The following is a 21,669-nucleotide window of genomic DNA, read 5'->3' as shown; positions in this document are numbered from 1 at the left end:
TGGATTCAGGTCAGGACTTTGACTAGGCCACTCCAAAGTCTTCATTTTGTTTTTCTTCAGCCATTCAGAGGTGGATTTGCTGGTGTGTTTTGGGTCATTGTCCTGTTGCAGCACCCAAGATCGCTTCAGCTTGAGTTGACGAACAGATGGCCGGACATTCTCCTTCAGGATTTTTTGGTAGACAGTAGAATTCATGGTTCCATCTATCACAGCAAGCCTTCCAGGTCCTGAAGCAGCAAAACAACCCCAGACCATCACACTACCACCACCATGTTTTACTGTTGGTATGATGTTCTTTTTCTGAAATGCTGTGTTCCTTTTACGCCAGATGTAACGGGACATTTGCCTTCCAAAAAGTTCAACTTTTGACTCATCAGTCCACAAGATATTTTCCCAAAAGTCTTGGCAATCATTGAGATGTTTCTTAGCAAAATTGAGACGAGCCCTAATGTTCTTTTTGCTTAACAGTGGTTTGCGTCTTGGAAATCTGCCATGCAGGCCGTTTTTGCCCAGTCTCTTTCTTATGGTGGAGTCGTGAACACTGACCTTAATTGAGGCAAGTGAGGCCTGCAGTTCTTTAGACGTTGTCCTGGGGTCTTTTGTGACCTCTCGGATGAGTCGTCTCTGCGCTCTTGGGGTAATTTTGGTCGGCCGGCCACTCCTGGGAAGGTTCACCACTGTTCCATGTTTTTGCCATTTGTGGATAATGGCTCTCACTGTGGTTCGCTGGAGTCCCAAAGCTTTAGAAATGGCTTTATAACCTTTACCAGACTGATAGATCTCAATTACTTCTGTTCTCATTTGTTCCTGAATTCTTTGGATCTTGGCATGATGTCTATCTTTTGAGGTGCTTTTGGTCTACTTCTCTGTGTCAGGCAGCTCCTATTTAAGTGATTTCTTGATTGAAACAGGTGTGGCAGTAATCAGGCCTGGGGGTGGCTACGGAAATTGAACTCAGGTGTGATACACCACAGTTAGGTTATTTTTTAACAAGAGGGCAATTACTTTTTCACACAGGGCCATGTAGGTTTGGATTTTTTTTTCTCCCTAAATAATAAACACCATCATTTAAAAACTGCATTTTGTGTTTACTTGTGTTATATTTGACTAATGGTTAAATGTGTTTGATGATCAGAAATATTTTGTGTGACAAACATGCAAAAGAATAAGAAATCAGGAAGGGGGCAAATAGTTTTTCACACCACTGTATAAATATATATATATATATATATATATATATATATATATATATATATATATATAAACCTACAGATATATATACACACACACATATATATATATATATATATATATATATATATATATATATATATACACATACATATATATATATATATATATATATATATATATATATATATATATATATATATATATATATATATACACATACATATATATATATATATATATATATATATATATATATATATACACATACATATATATATATACACATACAGATATATATACACATACATATATATATATATATATATATATATATATATATATATACACATACAGATATATATACACATACAGATATATATATATATATATACACATACAGATATATATATATATATATATATATACACATACAGATATATATATATATATACACACACATATATATATATACACATACAGATATATATATATATATATATATATATATATATATATATATACACACACATATATATATATACACATACAGATATATATATATATAATATATATATAATATATGTGTATGTGTATATGTATATATATATATGACAGCAACACTCATAACAATGACAACACAATTACATTGAAAATCATGTTACGTTATTTTTAAAATGTTTCCTTTACTTTTTCATAACCTCCTTAACACACTACTTCTCCGCTGCGAAGCGCGGGTATTTTGCTAGTATATATATATACATATATATATATATATATATATATATATATATATATATACATACATATACACACATACATGCAGTTTCAATAACTTAGAAATCAATATAAACAACATTAACATCATTATCATATGAGAATATGAAGTAATATATAAGAAGCACATTTCATATAAATATAAATTATTAAACAGTAAAATCTTCTTCTGTAATTTGCTACCGTGGCTATTCGTTTGTCTGTCCAGGATTTTAAATCACCTGTAGCTCGCAAACCGTTTCACCTATTGACTTGAAATCTGGTACACATATAGAACGTCACGTCTACTATCCGCTTTATGGGTGATGATTGTATTACTCTTTTTATCCATCCATCCATCCATTTTCCAACCCGCTGAATCCGAACACAGGGTCACGGGGGTCTGCTGGAGCCAATCCCAGCCAACACAGAGCACAAGGCAGGAAACAATCCTGGGTTTTTATCTTTATTTTATTTTATTGTAGAATCAACTCCTGTCTGCGCACACCAGGGCGGCCGTGGGCGGATGCGTATGGTGTATTCACTCCACGTTATCGTGCATTGCGCTGTCACTGGTATTTTGATAAAAGAATTTGAACAACATATAAGAAGCGTATAAATTATTAAACAGTAAAACATTAAGAATTAAGAAGTAAAGTTACATTAAGTACTACTGCAGTGCCTTCGGGTATACCTCATTTTTTGTTTGCCCATTACATGCTTAAATGTATACATTTTTTGGTGCACCTACCCGAGAACACGCGACATATAACCGAGCGTGGGAGAAGCATGGATTTTAAACACGCGTTGAGTTCATCTGCTGGTCTCCCTCGTGAAATAACTGGTAATGTTTGACTAAAATCTACAGCGAGTAAAACGACATTACCTCCTATTTTTTTTTTTTTAACGATCTCTGAGATATTGCTTTTTTCGGTTCAAGGCTTCATAAGCTCTTTTATGTTCTATGGTGTACTTATCCCAACCCATCATCTTTGAATTTTGCAAGACTTTCGCCTTGTATGTAGATCGGGGTAATTACATTCATTGCATTCCTAGTCTGAATCACAATCTGATTGTATGAGTGGTTACCTGGCACTGTAGGGTTGCCACCCGTCCTTTAAAATACGGAATCGTCCCGTATTTGAGAATGAAATTGCGCGTCCCGTTTTGAATCAATACGGGACGGGACTTGTCCCGTATTTTTTTTACCATTTTTTTTAAAGCAGCGTCTCATGCAAATCATCCCACACGCATTTTATGAAGATGCCTCCTTTCCTACTTTTGATTGGGTAATACTTGATGTCATCGTTAGTTTGATTGGTCTTTTTAACTGTCCAGTGAGGAGGGCGGGTCTTTTAAGTAGAGTCTGCAAACTGTTGGCACTGGGATGTGGCACCCGCTGCAGTATGCGTCCCTTATTTTTTGTATTAAAAGTGGTAACCCTACCTGGCAGGTAACACTTATGTTTGGTCATGAAGTCGTCTAAAATCCGCCACGTACCCTCTTTTAATTGTGAGAAGCAGATATATATAGCCAAATTCTCGCGCTTCGTTGTGGCAAAGTACTGCTTTTAACTTTTTAAGAAGAAAATAAAACCTTTTTAAACGGATCGAAAATATACCAATAACAATTTGTTAAGGATCTGTTTTTTTGTGAACCTCGCTTTTCACAGCTGTCCCGCTACGGCGTGTGTTTCGTTTATTTGACAGTATGTAGATCGTGGTAATTAAATTCATGGCATTCGTTTTCTGAATCACAATCTGACTGTATGGATGGTTACCTGCCAGGTTACGCTTGTGGTTGGTCAGGAAGTCGCCTTACATCCGCCACGTGCCCTCTTTCTGTTCCCAGAAGCTGATCATAGAATGGTTTTAATAGTTTACTTTCAAATAATGCAAAAAGTATGCGACACGTGTTTCTCCTTAATTCTGGGCTCATCAGGCATACACACTCACTGCATCCCCTCTCGAGAATCGAATATCGTCTGCGCCAGAGTTGAAGCCCCTAACGTTGCAGTCAGCAAGTGGGCTAACATCCGCCCTGTGCCGTCTTTCAGTTGCGAGAAGCAGATCATAGAATGGCTGAAACTGTTGCCCCTAACGTTGCGCTACGGCGTGTGGTTCGTTTATACCTCGTGTCTTCTCATTAAACTTTTATCTCGCGAATATGTTATTGCAATCCGCAGCGGGAGCGTTTCTATAAACTTAATTTAAACTTACGTTTTACACCGTGCTTTGTTTCCCTTATGAACATCCTTGTATGCTTCACTCGCTCCCTTCTCAATTGTTTAATGAGTTTTTTGTTCTTCGCTGTTTGCGGCTCCTCCTTCATTTGTCACTACTGCGTTCGCAGTCTTTTCACGTGATTACGTGGGAGGCGTGATGACGTGACACTCAACTCCTCCTCCCACGGCCATCGAGCTGCCGTCCATTACAGTATATTGTGAAAAAAGAGGTTCCAGTTGTGACCGTTACGCTTTGAATTTCGAAATGAAACCTGCCTAACTTTTGTAAGTAAGCTGTAATGAATGAGCCTGCCAAATTTCAGCCTTCCATCTACACGGGAAGTTGGAGAATTAGTGATGAGTGAGTCAGTCAGTCAGTGAGTGAGTGAATCAGTCAGTGAGGGCTTTGCCTTTTATTATTATAGATTACATGTAAACAGTTTCACTGTAAAACATATTAAACTTCATATTTGAGTGTTTGGAGACACTGGTATCATACTGAATTGGTATTGTAGAAAACCATAACAAACTACTGTCCAACATGCTTAAATGTGTGTTTTCATTTCTGATTGCTATTTATCACTTCCCTCTTAGGACAATTCACTATAAACAGTTTCGGCCAATCAGCACCTTCCAAACATGCAGCAGGACAGTGTGAGCCTTTATTGTTAGCAGTGTTAGATGGGCTCTTCATTTCATTTACTTAGATTGAGTTGTTAGACTATTAACTTTTAAGTACTGTTTGAGTCACTGTTTAGTATAAATGGTGACTTACTTAGTTCTTAAATCGATATTGAAATGCACACACATGCCTTCTAATTTGCATATTGAAATGACTGCATTTGCAGTGTCTGTTTTAGGAAGTCAGAGTTTTTACTTGTTCCCTTTATTATGCATTTTTATTCTTCAGTGTCATATATTATTCGTTACTACTCACAAGTTCCGCTCCACTGAGATTCTGTCTTATATTCTGTATACGCAAACATTTTAAATGGGGCGTTTATTGTACTGACTATAGCAGACTTATAGAATTTATATGATATTGACAATTAATCATACGATCAAAAAACAAGAGGCTGTGAGTTTGTATGGACTGTGCTGTTTTTTTTTTCGTGACATTGTCTCAGTAGAGAGTGTGTGCCGTTAATAATGCATTCTGTCCTAAATGAGAACTCACAAGCTTTTTTGATATTTCCTAAAGACTAGTGTTTCTCAGTTTGTTCATTAATATATTTTGACAGTGCTTTAGTTTAATTTAATAAGTACTAGGGGGCTCTGCCCCCTGCTCGCTTCGCTTGCCAACCCCTGTGTTTGGTAAATTCATCCATCCATCATCCAACTCACTATATCCTAACTACAGGTCACTGGGGTCTACTGGAGCCAATCCCAGCCAACACAGGGTGCAAGGCAGGAAACAAACCCCGGGCAGGGCGCTTGCCAATCGCAGGGCTCGCACACACACCAAGCACACACTAGGGACAATTTAGAATCGTCCATCCACCCAACCTGCATGTTTTTGGACTGTGGGAAGAAGCACCTGGAGGAAAGCCACGCAGACACGGGGAGAACATGCACACTCCATGCAGGGAGGACCAGGGAAGCAAACCCAGGTCTCCTAACTGCGAGGCAGCAGCGCTACCCACTGCACCACTGTGCCGCTGTTTGGTTAATCGGATATACAATTTTAAAAGCTTTTTTTTCTTTGGAATTGTTTCAGTTTCATTAGTTGCACTTTTTACTTTAAAGGTTTATTAAAAACAATATTTGGAATTACCTTTTCTTCAAGATCGCATTGAATTTTGAATCTGTTTTTGGAAATACATTGTGACAACGCAACGTATAATCACCTGTGAGTGAATATTGTTTCTGTTTCTCTAATAAATAATCTGACGTTTTCTAATGGTTGTCCCTTTGATTTGTTAATTGTTGTAGCAAAAGCTATTCTCACGGTAAACTGTAAACATTTTAATACGAATGGCATATCATGATCTCCTTTGGTGTCTAATGTTATTTGCGGAATATATACACCACCTTACTTGTCGCCTGTTAAAATTTGCATCGCTTCTCCGTCATCATAAATATACACCTGACCGAATTGTGTATTCTTTGAAATTAAACTTGTCGTTGCTTTAACTGTTGTGGGATGACCTTGCTTTGTCCTGCTATTTTTTCAATTACACCTGGCTCTAATGATTATTCACCTTTTGTTTGCGCGAATGAGATCTTTACTATCTTTTTTTTTTTTTGATACTGTAGCGACTGACGTAATAAAGTGTCACAAAAGTTTTACTTAAACAATCGCCGACTTCGTAACCCCAAACACAACTGTCTAGCACCCTCTCCGACCCCTCCTCCCCCGGATCTCGCCTCTCCCTTACCGCATCAATCAGTACCCCGCTATCAGTCTTCCGTGCTGTACTCTGCCCCCCTCAATTGGACCTATCAGTCACTTAAAACAAAAAAGGCTTCAACCTGCTGGTGAGCTGCCTGTTCTGCTTGTCGCATGTCGTTGTTTGACGAGCTGGGAGCACATTGTGCGTGTCTGCCAAAAGCAATCCAACAACTGCTTAGTTAGATGTCTGTGGACTTGTTTTAAATGATGGCTCGTTGACTTATCCCGTGTGACGTTGTAAAAACAGTAATTGTCCTTTATTTCCGGCCCGGGCATGGTTAAATCTCTTTCTTGCAGGACGTATAACGCTGCTCCCATTTATGAAGTTCTAATCGTTTAATTCTGAGCCCTATTGGACGTGCTTTGTTTTCAATTCCACTTGTTCTGGGCTGATTATCACTTTCCTTATTTTCTAAATTTGCACCTAGATTGTTTTTCTTTTTAGCATTTTTTTTCTCTCCACCACATTTGGGTCTCTTTTCTCCGCGCTTTTCTTTCGTGTTCGTTTAGTCGTCAACGTTTCATTTCTACCCGTGTCAATTCATTTCTACCGTATTGACCTTATACACTTTATATGCACTGAGAGCCAGGGAGCTGTGTGTGCTGCGTGACTGCCTTTACACTACTGATTTTTTTTCTGCCCGTGGTCTTATCTTGTAAGTAGGGCATGTCTTTGGTCTCGCACGTCTTTAAAATTGTCTTCCGAGAGGATCACGTATCGTAGCCTTGCATTTGCTTTCCATTCCAGGATTTTCTTTTATATATAGAGAGATTATTTTATATTTAAATATATTACCCATATTCATTGCCCATGTAGATATGTAATGTTTGGCGAGAATAAACAAAAAAGTAACAACACAAGTATAACAAGTAACAAGTATAAAAGTAGCTATAGTGCATTGTTTCTAATTAACAGAACTCATCATTTGTCTGAAATGTTCTACTTTGTATTTTTATGTTTGGCAATGGCATGCTTCAGCATACAGTGGATATATTCCACTTCTGAAGGTGTACATTGTTAGTATTCTCCATTGAATTTAGTCCTACTGTTACACGTGGAAGTGAGGGGTGGCAGACGAGTTCAAGTAATGGGAGACATGAGAACTCCTCAGTGTGATGCCCAGGCCCTTCTCTTTACTGCCATATTACTATTATTATTATTGAACATGTATGGAGAGGGAAAGCATGTCTTATTTTATGTGTATAAAAGGAGGGACAGTAAAGCCTTGAATGAAACTCGGTGTTGATGCTTTGGGTAACACAACGGGTAAGAAGCAAGAAAACATTAAATGTCTCAGTGACTGAAGGGGATTGCATAACTGTAAGATGGTTTAAGAGTACAGAAACAACAAAAGCTTAGTCTTTCAATAATTCTATTTACATCAGTGATTTATTCTGCTGTGCAGCATTTTGGATGACTTTACTGATTTACACCCAATCTCCCCATCATAGCCTTTGACAAGATGTATTCACAAGGGTCGGATGTTGCTGACAAAGTCAGGTGCTTTTTTTAAAAGTTTGGCCCCACATGTGCTAAAGCAGCTGCTCTTTCTTGCCAATACTTGAGTGATCTTTATGTCCACCTCTGGATGAATTTGCAAAGTTTCTGTTCAACTTTTTTTGTCTTATTAATGCAGAAGTCCCAAGGCTTTTCCTAAGTCACAGAAGACGCAGTCGATTACACTGATTCTGTTTTGAAGACAGTTGTCTATATTACTAAACGACAGTTTAATTTATGCACGGACGGCGGACGCACCACATGCGCACTGCGCCTCAGAGTCAAACCCAGCGGCTTCCCAGAGTCAGTAGGTGGCGCCCAAACAACACAACCTGTGAACTAAACCTGCTCTAATTCACTGTGCCAGCGGTCTGTGTGGCATATTTGAATCACATAACGGAAATTCAGTATTAAAAGTAAGAGTTGTACCTAACGACACAGCCACAGAGAAACAAAAACGAGACCGCATGGATAAGAACAATAAACGGAGGCTCCTACAACGCGCTTCACAAACACCAGAAGCAAAGGAGTCACGGCTCCAAAAACAAAGAGCTCAACGATTACAAATACAAAACTGAGCCCGTATGGATAAAAACAATGAACGAAGGCGCCTACAACGCGCTTCTGCAACACCAGATGCAAGAGAGGCACAGATCCAAAAAGAAACTGCAGAAAGGCTACAAAGTCGTTTAAAAGGTTTAAGACGTTCAGTATTCCAACAAAGAAAAAGCCAAAGACAGGAACAACGGACAGACTCTGAACAATTCTGCCAGGTAGCTGAGAACGCATTCTATAATGAGTCCACTGTTCATGAAAATTCATTGGGATTAATGCACTGTGCCAGCAGTCGGTGTCAGCAGAGGCAAAGGAGTCACGGCTCCAAATGGAAAGAGCTCAACGATTTGTAATACAAAACCGAGCCCGTAGTACCCAGAGTCAGTGTGTGGCGTCCAAACACCACGACCTGTAAACTACACCTGCTCTAATCCACTGTGCCAGCAGTCAGTGTGTGTAAGTTGGAGTATGCTTCCTAACAGTAAACGACTTCTACCTAACGACACAGCCACAGAACAACAAAGACGAGACCGCATGGAGAAAAACAATACACGGAGGCTCCTACGACGCGCCTCAGACACACCAGAAGCAAAGACGTCACGGCTCCACAATGAAAGAGCACCGCTTTAGTACAAATATGTTTATTTAATTAAATGAAAACTTTACCATGGCTACGACCTGTGAACTAAACCTGAGGTTAAGCGTGCACGCCAGGTTGTACAGCCGCCCGAACGCGACCGCCCACACCACCGCACCGGATCCGCCGCCATGGTCACTTCAGCACGCGAATCCGCCGCCATCATCAAATGACTTCTCGCTGACGACACAGCCATAGAAAAACAAAAAAGAGACTGCATGGATAAAAACAATAAACGAAGGCGCAGATGAGTCACATCTCCAAAAAGAAACCGCTTTAGTACAAATATTTTTATTTAATTAAATGAACTTTCCCAGGATGCACCCACCCTCCATGATATTTCATCCCTCCAAGTATCGGAGGGAACAGAAAGTGATTGCCATTCTTAGATTTTCGATTCTTTCAAGAATCGCGGGATTGCTGGTAATTAGATAAGCAGCATTCACTTTTACTCACACTGATCTTTGGAAACCAACAATACATACTGTATCAGCTACAGATATGGGAATTACTGAATACTAAAAATGTTTAATGAGTAGTGTCTTGTGCATATACTGTTATGAGGACCATGCCGGCTTTGCAAACTCTTAATGTGAAGCATCTCTCAGCCTCTCGTATTGACATGGGGTAGAATTGATGCTGGACTGTTACAATACATGTGCTGCTGCCTTATGGCAAATATGATCATTTGCAGATTCAAGGTGGGCAAGAATCCACACTAAGGAAAGAGGTGTCCTGTGTGAATCTTTCATAGTCTCTCTTAAATATATTTGTTAACTTGCAGACAAGTACTACATTACTGTTTTTAAAAAAGACTTTTTTTGCCCACCTACATCAAGTACAGGATTAAAACTTGCGTTCAAGCGCTTTGCTTTTACGCTTTGAGCCAAAGAGGTCCGGCAGTGGACTGGTTTACCACATCGGCTTCTGACTGGGTGGATGTCAGTGACGTCATGGCTCTACCATGCCTCAAAATCACGTGACAGGCGCATTTCTAATGAGCCTCAAAGCGCTGCTTTGAACACCAGCACTTCAAAAGCTCAACACAGTGTTGACACGTCAGTATCAAACAGCCCATCACTACTAGAGAGACCTTGGCATTCCTACTCACACAGTTCACCATGTTCCTAAGAACTTTGCTGCTCATGAAGCTGTTAAAAACATTTCAGGATGTGGTGGGAAGAGGAAAATTGATCAAAGAATCTTTGAAAATTGGTGTGAACTGTCATATCATATAAAACATCATATATAACACTTAAAGTAATACAAGCTGATTTGGACTGATGGTTTCATCCTGCACCTTTTTCTGCACACTGAACCAATTTGGCCTGTTTTCGCAAAGACCAATTTGCCAAGACTTACCTGAGGAACTAAAATCTTTTCAGGAAAATGATCTGTACAGTTCAGTTGTGTTTAATGTAGACTAAAAATTTGTTTTTATTGTTTGTGAAGTTCAGCTTATACAGAGGAGTACATCCTACCTACAGTTAACACTAGAATTACCAGAGTCTACGAAAAAACTCATAGATCCGGCCCACCTTAAAACCGTTCTCACCTCTCTTTTGTCTTCTAAATGTGCTGATTTAGCATCCAGCTATTCCATCCCCCACCGTCGCAGAATGTTCACTAAGTTTTCCCAGCTCATGCCTTGTTTGATTATCTGGGAGTGGCTGAACTGCTAGAGTTTTAGAGTGGAAATAATAGATCGTTATTTGGAACACACGCATTTCATGTGTATTCCATTTCTACAGTAATCTGTGTAAACACATTTTTAAAACAGAAACATTTTTCATATTTTAGTAGTAAATGACAAAGTGTAGGCATAAACTATATAATATATGAAGCCTGAAGTCCAAAGATCAAGTAAACACTTTCACAAAAGGTTAAAGAAAAAATAACAGTTTCCGTAGTGTAGTGGTAAGATTTGCTGACTTGTAATTAAACGTCCCCGGTGTAATCAAGAGTCCCCGGTTTGATCCCGACTTCCTCCTGTATTTGCTGTTTTCAGTAATGAGCTGCTCTTATTGTTAATATTATACAGTACACACATACACTTGGTTTGCGTCTGTAACACACGGTGTACATTTATAGGACTTGTAAAAGTTTCCGTTTTTTTTTTTCACTTTTATTCTCTCTAAATCACGATCACGATACATACTAAGTCGCGGATAGTTGACACAGACTGCTCAGCAGGCCTGTTGCGCCTTAGAGACCCGAGTTCGATTCCCCGCTGGAAAGAAAGTGTTATTTTTTTTTCTTTTTAACCATATAAAGTGGTATGCACTGTCAGTCAGTCAGATCGTTGTATTTTCATGTGGGATGCTCCTTTTAAAATATTATTTTTAACAATTTTAACTGCAATTAACATGAACAGTGTCTTTATAACTGTTATTATATAATATATATAAAAATATTTATAAAAACAGCTAAGGGGATAGATAAATAGCTATAGCGCGTCTTTATTTGATCCAAATAAATAACATGCGAGCTGATTTATTTACTTCTCTTCCTACAGCATAAAGTCACAAGTGAACTGTTGAGCTTCCTCTGTTTGATCGTCAAGGGCATGCTCACAAATTACACGTGTAATGCCATGAAAAATACCTGCTGACACTTTAGTACGCGAGCAATGGTATGAGAATGCAGTTACAGACTTTTTTTGGGCACATACACCACGCTAGTGTTTAGATTTGGACGGTGTAGCGTTGGCGAGCTCTGTAAGCCGTGCTGTTTCTTTGAAGGACAGGTGATTGGCAGGATGACGCTGGACTTTTGCCTTTACGCCTGGTGCAGCTGCGTTGTTCTTATATGTGATGGGACGTTTCTTGTGACTTTATGCTGTAGGAAGATAAGTAAATAAAGTAAAACTAGTAAAGCTAAAAAAAGACGCTAACTTTCACAAGTACTATACATTTACAGCGGCTGTTACAGTCGCAAATCAAATGTATGCTTTTATTGTATAATATTAACAATAAGAACAGCTTACTACTCAAAACGTTTATTTTGGAAGACGTTAAGACTCGAACCCAGAACCTTATGAGTTGGAGTTGGCAGCTGTAACCAGTATACTACCCAAGAAGGCAGGACAGCAAGCAGCACTAACCTGTTTTTTTTTTTTTCCTTCGGTTATAGCCTTAGAAAAAAGCGCATTTGTTCTGTTGTACTTTTATCTTTTGTGAAAGTATATAAAGATATTTGGAATTCAGGCTTCACGCATTATACACTTCATGCCTACATTTTGTAAATTATTACTAAAACATGAAAAACGTTTCTGTTTTAATGATGTGTTTACTGTGCATAGATCGTTGTAGACACGGAACACACATGAAATGCAAGTGTTCCAAATAACGATATAGTATTTATAAAAGGTGTCATTTTGCATGACTTCTCACTCTATACAGCTCTAAGCAACTGACAAGTAGGTAAGCAGACTTGAGCTGAGAAAACTGTGTGCCGGTGGGGGGATGTGATAGCAGACTGCTTGCTGTTTGCTGCTTATCAACACATTTAAAGGACAAAAGATGCTGACGGAGAAGTGCGAAGTGTTTTAAGGTGGGACGGATCTACGGGTTTTTTCGTAGGCTCTGGTAATTCGAGTGTTAAATGTGATAGAGGCCCCACTATGTTGTGAGGCTGCTTTGCTGCCTCTGGTGCTGAAAGTCTTGAAAGTACTAAGGGAATCACGAACTACAGGATTACTAAGGTATGTTAAAATGGAATATGTCAGGCAGAGTAGTGATTATGAAGCTGGAAATTGGAGGTGTGATGATGAATGTTGTTAGTGCATATGCACCGCAAGTTGGGTTTGCAGTGGATGAGAGAGAAGATTTTTGGAGTGAGTTGGATGAAGTGATGAACAGTGTACCCAAGGGACAGAAAGTGGTGATTGGAGCGGATTTCAATGGACATGTTGATGAAGGGAACAGAGGTGATGGGTAGGTATGGTGTCAAGGAGAGGAATGAAGAAGGTCAGAGGATAGTGGATTTTGCCAAAAGAATGGACATGGCTGTGGTGAATATGTATTTTAAGAAGAGGGAGGAACATAGGGTTACGCACAAGAGTGGAGGAAGATGCACACAGGTAGATTACATCCTGTGCAGGAGGGAAAATCTGAAGGAGATTGAAGACTGCAAAGAAAACTGGTGGTGGCAGGGGAAAGTGTAGTTAAGCAGCATAGGATGGTGGTCTGTAGGATGACGTTGGAGATCAAGAAGAGGAAGAGAGTGAGGGCAGAGCCAGTGATCAAATGGTGGAAGTTGAAAAAGGAAGACTGCAAGGGTGAGTTTAGGGTGGAGGTAAGATAGGCACTGGGTGGCAGTGAAGAGTTACCAGACAGCTGGGAAACTACAGCAGATGTAGTAAGGGTGACAGCATGAAGGGTGCTTGGCGTGACATCTGGAAAGAGAAAGGAGGAAAAGGAAACCTGGTGGTGGAATGAGGAAATACAGGAGAATATACAGAGGAAGAGGATGGCAAAGAAGAAGTGGGATAGTCAGAGTGATGCAGAAAGTAGACAAGAGTACAAGGAGATAAGGCACAAGGTGAAGAGAGAGGTGGCGAAGGCTAAAGAAAAGGCGTATGATGAGTTGTATAAGAGGTTGGACACTAAGGAGGGAGAAAAGGACCTGTACCGATTGGCTAGACAGAGGGACTGAGCTGGAAAAGATGTGCAGCAGGTTAGGGTGATAAAGGATAAAGATGGAAACATACTCACAAGCGAGGAAAGTGTGTTGAGCAGTTGGAAAGAGTACTTTGAGAGGCTGGTGAATGAAGAGAACGAGAGAGAGAAGAGGTTGGATGATGTGGCGATAGTGAATCAGGAAGTGCAATGGATTAGCAAGGAGGAAATAAGGACAGCTATGAAGAGGATGAAAAATGAAAAGGCCTTTGGTCCAGATGACATATCTATGAAAGCATGGAGGTGTTTAGGAGAGATGGCAGTGGAGTTTTTAACCAGATTGTTTATGGACTCGTGGAAAGTGAGAGGATGCCTGAGGAGTGGAGAAGAAGTGTACTGGTGCCTATATTTAAGAATAAGGGGGATGTGCAGGACTGCAGTAACTACAGGGAATAAAATTGATGAGCCACAGCATGAAGTTATGGGATAGAGAAGTTTAAGAGGTTAAGAAGTGAGGTGATGATTAGTGAGCAGCAGTATGGTTTCATGCCAAGAAAGAGCACCACAGATGCAATGTTTGCTCTGAGGATGTTGATGGAGAAGTTTAGAGAAGGCCAGAAGGAGTTGCATTGCGTCTTTGTGGACATGGAGAAAGCATATGACATGGTGCCTCGAGAGGAGCTGTGGTATTGTATGAGGAAGTCGGGAGTGGCAGAGAAGTACATAAGAGTTGAACAAGATATGTACGAAGGACGTGTGACAGTGGTGAGGTCTGCGGTAGGAGTGACTGATGCATTCAAGTTGGAGGTGGGATTACATCAGGGATCAGCTCTGAGCCCTTTCTTATTTGCAATGGTGATGGACAGGTTGAGAGATGAGATTAGACAGGCGTCCACATGGACTATGATGTTTGCTGATGACATTGTGATCTGTAGCGATAGTTAGAGAGCAGGTTGAGGAGACCCTGTAGAGTTGGAGATATGCTCTAGAGCAGGGGTTCTCAAACTTTTTCAGTCCTGGGACCCCTTTACAAGCCATACAATATTCGCGGACCCCTGATGCGGCCTGATTTGTCAACCCAAATTATAATAGCATAGCCACAGGCATAAAGTGTAAACTTCTTTTATCTGAAGTCGACTTTATAAAATAAATCATTCTTTGTAGTCATATCATAACAACACTAACTATTGACAGTCAATGATACAGTGTCATACGACAGTCACAGGACTAAAACCTGCTTAGCAAAAACAAAAAATGCAAAACAACTACAACTACAATATTTAGTGCTTAATACTCATACTGCATAACTACAATACAACATTGTTCATTTAATAATAAAGAGTAAGACTATTAATTTTATGGCTCCCTACCAGTGGTAAACGTTTTAATTATTTAATATGTTCAAATGTATTACAAATACAATTACATTAGACTCTAATACTCATAGAAACTAATGAGATGTGTGGGCTTGCTTTTGTCGGCAGAGAAGGTCTATCCTTGGTGAGATTTTTGATAGACACACTCGAATGTCATCTTCCACCTGGAGACGTGATCTAAACTTAGATTTTATCACAGCTAATGCTGAGAACGATGCTTCGCACTGGTAGGTAGTTGCAAATGGGACCAGCACAGTCAGTGCTCTCTCAGCTAAAAGCGTATACTCGTTCCTAACGTTGCACCAAAACGCGGTCAATGTTTGTTCTTGAAATTTAAGTTTGAGACTTCTGTCACTAGACAATTCAGCCAACTGTTCTTCTTCCTTCCCGGTCAAGTTGGTAAGCTGACAACTGAATGGATTTCTGATCCAGTCATAATCTGCAATGTTATCTGTTGGAAAGTACCTGTCAAAGTATTCTTCCATCGCCGACAAATGGTCAAAGATATCTGTTGCCAAGTTATCAATGGCCATATTGTTTTCATTCAGAAATTCAGTTAACAGTTCAAACATATCACAGCTTTTATTTTGTACTCGTGTCTTCCATATTCTCAACTTTTTCTTGAAGGCAGTTATCTTGTCTGTTGTTTTCAACACGCTTGAATCTCTGCCTTGCAGTGATGTGTTAAGTGCATTAAGTTGACAAAAGATATCAGCCAGGTAAGCCAATTTTGCAAGCCATACATTATCTGAAACAAACTTCACCAGCTCTGAGTTTTTGTCCATCAAAAATGATGCCAGTTCACTGCGAAGCTCGAAGACACGTTGAAGTACCTTTCCGCGTGACAACCAGCGAACCTCTGTGTGTAGCAGCAGATGTCGATGATCTGAGCCGCTTTCTTCGCACAGTGCAGCAAACAGTCGTCCGTTCAACGGTCTGCACTTTATCCAATTAACTAGTTTAATGCATGTATTTACCACTTCACCGAAGGATTCATTTAAATTCTTACTAGCAAGAGCTTCGCGATGAATCATGCAATGTGTGGAAATAATATTCGGAGAAACAGTTCGTACGCGTGCAACAACCCCACTTTTATGACCTGTCATTGCTGCAGCTCCGTCCGTACAAATTCCAATACAGCTGGACCACTCAAGCTTGTTAGCAATGAAGAAATCATTTAGCATTGCAAATAAATCTTCACCTGTCGTTCTAAGTGGCACAGGTTTGCAGAACAGAAAGTCCTCGACCACATCATTGTCAAAGCAATATCTAACGTAGACCAGTAACTGCGCTTGGCCTGCAATATCGGTACTTTCGTCCAACTGTATGGCAAATGTACTGCTTTGTAGGCGCTCAACCAATTGTAATTGGATGTCATTGGACATGTCGCAAATTCGCCTTCTGATGGTATCGTTTGATACTGGTATAGACAGTAATTTTCGGCTGCTTTCTTTTCCTAACATTATCTCGCATATTTCTAAAGCCACTGGCATAATCAAACTCTCCGCAACCGTGTGTGCTTTTTTGCTCTTAGCTATTCGCATTGCCATAATATACGAAGCCTTAAGAGCTTTTTCATTCACTGTTGTCGCAGTGCTAATAATTTTCTGCTGATTTGCATACACTTCTGCTCGACGTTTGAAGAAATCAACGGGTTTGTCTTTTAGTTCATTATGCTTTGTTACAAGATGGCGCTTCAGTTTAGCAGGTTTCAAACTTTCGTTCGATAACACGTTTAAACAAATGACACATTGTGGCTGATCACTGTTGTCTTTGTACGGTATAAATCCGAATTGTAAATATTCAGGATCATATTTACGTAATTTTGCCTTACGCGGTGCGGACTCTCTTTCGGCATCATGTCTCAGTTCATCGCCACTATTTCCATTACCCCCGTGCTCTTCTTCAGATATCCGCTTACGCTTCAAATATTTATCCATACGTTAGTTGGGCGTACGAAAAACAATTTAACAAGCAAGAATTACCACTGTATAACTTAATAATTAATCATAAACTGTGCCCTGCCTGGGGTTTGTTTCCTGCCTTGCGCCCTGTGTTGGCTGGGATTGGCTCCAGCAGACCCCTGTGACCCTGTGGTTAGGATATAGCGGGTTGGATAATGGATGGATGTGCACGATTACAGGCTGCGTCTATAATGACGTCATCGTAGAATAGTTCTTAATAGACATATATATATACTATATATAGAATATAAACAGTAGTGAGGGGCGAGTTGATTATTATTCGCATTATCCGATTGGATAAAATGGCGTTTAGCGAAGAAGTTATTAATTGTAAGCAATTTTCACCCTTTCTGCGGACCCCCTACGGTCGTCTCGCGGACCCCTGGGGGTCCGCGGACCACAGTTTGAGAACCGCTGCTCTAGAGTGGAGAGGAATGAAGGTCAGTAGGAACAAGACAGAATACATGTGTGTAAATGAGAGGGAGGTCAGTGGAATGGTGAGGATGCAGGGAGTAGAGTTGGCGACGGTGGATGAGTTTAAATACTTGGGGATCAAGAGTACAGAATAATGGGGATTGTGGAAGAGAGGTGAAAAAGAGAGTGCAAGCAGGGTGGAATGGGTGGAGAAGTGTGTCAGGAGTAATTTGTGACAGACGAGTATCAGCAACAGTGAAAGGGAAGGTCTACAGGACGGTAGTGAGACCAGCTATGTTATGTGGGTTGGAGACGATGGCACTGACCAGAAAGCAGGAGACAGAGCTAGAGGTAGCAGAGTTAAAGATGCTAAGATTCGCACTGGGTGTGATGAGGATGGATAGGATTAGAAATGAGTACATTAGAGGGTCAGCTCAAGTTGGACGGTTGGGAGACAAAGTCAGAGAGGCAAGATTGCGTTGGTTTGGACATGTGCAGAGGAGAGGTGCTGAGTATATTGGAAGAAGGATGCTAAGGATAGAGCTGCCAGGGAAGAGGAAAAGAGGAAGGCGAGGAAGGCCTAAGCGAAGGTTTGTGGATGTGGTGAGAGAGGACATGCAGGTGATGGGTGTAAAAGGACAAGATGCAGAGGACAGAAAGATATGGAAGAAGATGATCCGCTGTGGCAACCCCTAACGGGAGCAGCCGAAAGAAGTAGTTAAAATGGAATATGATACACAGTGTCAGAAAACTATATATGGATCAAAAATCATGGGTGCTCCTGCTGGACTGGGAGCCAAAGCACAAAATAATGATGAAAAAGGAACATATTGACTATATTAGCAATAAGCAATGAGTCCCTGATGTCAATCCAATTGGACACCTTTGAAAGGAGCTGAAATCTGTTATTGGTAAAAGGAACCCAAACATTCAAGTGCTAAAACAAAGATGTTCTGATGAATTTGAGAAACTACCTGCAGAAAGCAGGTGAATGGGTGAAAATACTCTTTAAGTTCACAGCCCTGCAATTTTTACTTTTAGATCTTGGTAATAAAATATAGAACTTAAATGATTTAATCCAGTGAAATTAATATTTTGTCTTTCAGATCTGTCACATCCTTGTAGATTAATTGTTAAGTTATATGACTTTTGCACAAAAGAAACGCAACATTGTGTCTAACTTTTTTTGTATATCATTTTATGCGTCTACAGTGTTAATTTGATGTGTTGCAATATGTAATTTACAGCCTAAGTATGTTCACACACATTTACAATGCACAAGTATAGCTCTACTGACCCATACCAAGTGACAAAATTAAAAGTAAAAAAAAAAAAAATTTGTCAATTTAATAACAACAAAAAATAACCCTTTTTACATTTGCATCTGTTAATCTTTGTTTCAGGTGATGCAGGGACTGCTGCCTCCTTTGCATCCCAGCTGATTTCCATGGGTGCTGATCCTAACCTGCGCAGCCGATGGACCAACATGAATGCTTTACACTATGCAGCATATTTTGATGTACCAGAGCTGATCTGTGTAGTCCTGAAAAGTTCACGAACAGGGGGTGAGCATGATGGTCACAAATATTTTTTTTTTCTTGGGGGTGGAACTATATACAGTGATACCTTGAGATACGAGTTTAATTTGTACCGTAACCGAGCTCGTAAGTCAAAATGCTTGTATCTCAAATTAATTTTCCCCATTGAAATTAATTGAAATGAGATTAATTCGTGCCAGCCCCCAAAAAACCACCCCAATTTTTTGTTAAATGTTTTCAACATAAGGAAAATGTATTTATAATGAATAAATATTGTATACAAATAAAATAAAACCTAATACATAAAAGAGAATCTAAAGAAATAAGCAGACGTTGGCAAAGCCGATTAGCGTATTGTAATGTTTTTTTCTTTCACTTCACTTTTGCTTAACTTAATTTTCTTCACTAGTTTTTTTTCTTTTTTGCCACGCTTTCATCACTTTCATTCGCAGGGTGTTTCAATAGAAACCTGTCCAAGGAGCTTTGTTTAGTCCTCCCCTTTAGAATGTTTCTGAAATTAGTTAGGCAAGTGTTATTAAATAGCGCGACTGCACATTCAGTTTCTTTTCAGTAAAGTCAGGCGTTAGGCAAGTGTCATTAAATAGCGCGGCTGCACGTTCAGTTTCTTTTCAATAAAGTCAGGCGTTAGGCAAGTGTCATTAAATAGCGGCACTGTATGATCAGTTGTCATTTTTTCAGGGTGTTTCTTTTATTTAAAGTTTGAAACTTTTTCCCACATTGCAAATACTTCCTTTATCTCACTTTAAGAGATAACCTCCTCCGCGATACCGATCTCCTGCAGAACCTCCGCATGTTGCTGCGTATGTAGTTCCGTCAACTCCTCTGTCGTCAGTTCCTCTGAATGTGCGGGGACAAGCTCTTTGATGGCTCGTATTTCGAATTTTGGCTCATAGCTCAAGACAAAAAATCGACCTAGTGACGGCTCATATCTCAAAAAACTCGTACATTGGGGCACTTGTATCTCAAGGTATCACTGTATTGTCTTTATAGTAAAACTAATTCTTACTGACTACTCACAGTGACACAATAAACGATCAGTGCAAAAATGTAGCATTTGCAAAGAAACTAATATATGGGCTTGATCTAGAGGCTTATCAAAAACACAGTAAGTTGGTGAACAGCATACCAGGTGAGGTCTGGCACTTATATGTTAAAAAAAATTGTAGGAATTCTCCTAATTGCTGAAGGCATTCTCTTTCTTTTTATTGAAACAGAGGTTGATGCCACTTGCAGTGATTTTGATTTTGGCACAGCCCTTCATATTTCTGCTTCCAACCTGTGTTTATCAGCAGTAAAGTGCCTGCTGGAACATGGAGCTAATCCTGTCTTCAGAGTAAGTAATGGGGAACGTGTTTTTTACTGTATGAGAATAACTATAATAATTTAATTTCTTTGCTCACAAAATTTGATGAACTATGACACATTATTCAACTTTCAATTCAGTATACAATAGACTAGTTTATTTATTACATATAAATGACAGCAGACATTTTTTTTGCATCTTGAAGCAAAGATGTTTGGCATATTCATCTCCTTTATCAAATAGATAATTGAAAGCCAATTTATAATTTCTCAGTATTGCTGAAATAGGGTTGAAACAAAACCTGCACATTAACAAATAGTGTACCACATAGTGGTCATAAGTTTCTGACCTTCAGACAGTGTAATGTTGACTTATATATTAAAATATTTGTTTCGATTTTTATTTTTTTTTTAGAATAGATTTGTGTATTTCAGGAATAATGACTTAACATGACTTAACAGGTTAACTGTATAAAGTTTTAAAGGTTGGAGGGGAGCCTGATGTTAAAAAGTATACAGTAGGTTATACCCAAAGTAAGGGCTAAAGTGTCCATTTGTATGGTGTCACTGTTTAGCATCTTGATTCTCATTACAGTATACAAATTTACACAGAAGAAATTGGTTTGGGGACAGGTGCTTTATGCACGTTTGTTTACTTCACCTTTTTTCTAATATTCCAATAAAAGTTATTTCATGTAAAATACCATAAGGACAGCTTCCTCAGAGCAGGTCAACGTGAACTAATGCAGTGCCAACCTAACATTCAGAATCTTAACCCCCTAAAGGAAGCTAATAATGCACGGCCTCTTAGTCTTTTTGCAACCTTAGAAGAATATATTTTTGTTTCCAATTGAAAACAGCAATAAAGTCAAATCTAGCAGAAAACAATACATTTCAGACTCCAGGTGAAAGGAGGACAATTTAAGTAATGACACTGTGAGAGATCATTACTCTCATTGTATCAGTGTAATACTCTTGTGTGAGCAACATTTAGTGGATTATGTTACATATGGTATTACAGACAAAATAAACAAAACATTAAACCATTGCATGCTGCAAAAGACAATATAAAAATATCTTGTATTTTAGGAACTAGACAGTTCATTATGAACATAGGGGTTTTAGTTTTGTTATGAACATCATGCTTTTTTGCTTGACTTTTCCCACTTGCACTTTTTATGG

The 21,669-nt window shown here is 39.3% G+C and overlaps 1 protein-coding gene across 5 annotated transcripts in view; it reads left to right on the top strand.

Annotated features, from left to right (window-relative positions):
- Positions 1 to 21,669, top strand: part of LOC114644899 (CAP-Gly domain-containing linker protein 4-like) — a 207,783-nt gene that overhangs the window by 52,593 nt on the left and 133,521 nt on the right. For all 5 annotated transcript variants that reach the window (XM_051925329.1, XM_051925328.1, XM_051925331.1 and 2 more), the window contains exons 5-6: positions 19,030 to 19,191; positions 20,400 to 20,518. In XM_051925329.1, the coding sequence (XP_051781289.1) occupies positions 19,030 to 19,191; positions 20,400 to 20,518 (281 nt within the window). The remainder of the gene's footprint in view (positions 1 to 19,029; positions 19,192 to 20,399; positions 20,519 to 21,669) is intronic.

The sequence above is a fragment of the Erpetoichthys calabaricus genome, chromosome 3, assembly GCF_900747795.2.
Source record: "Erpetoichthys calabaricus chromosome 3, fErpCal1.3, whole genome shotgun sequence".
NCBI classification, from domain to species: Eukaryota; Metazoa; Chordata; class Cladistia; order Polypteriformes; family Polypteridae; genus Erpetoichthys; species Erpetoichthys calabaricus.
The sequence above is the reverse complement of the archived record's forward strand: the minus strand, read 5'-3'. Positions and strand labels throughout refer to the sequence as shown.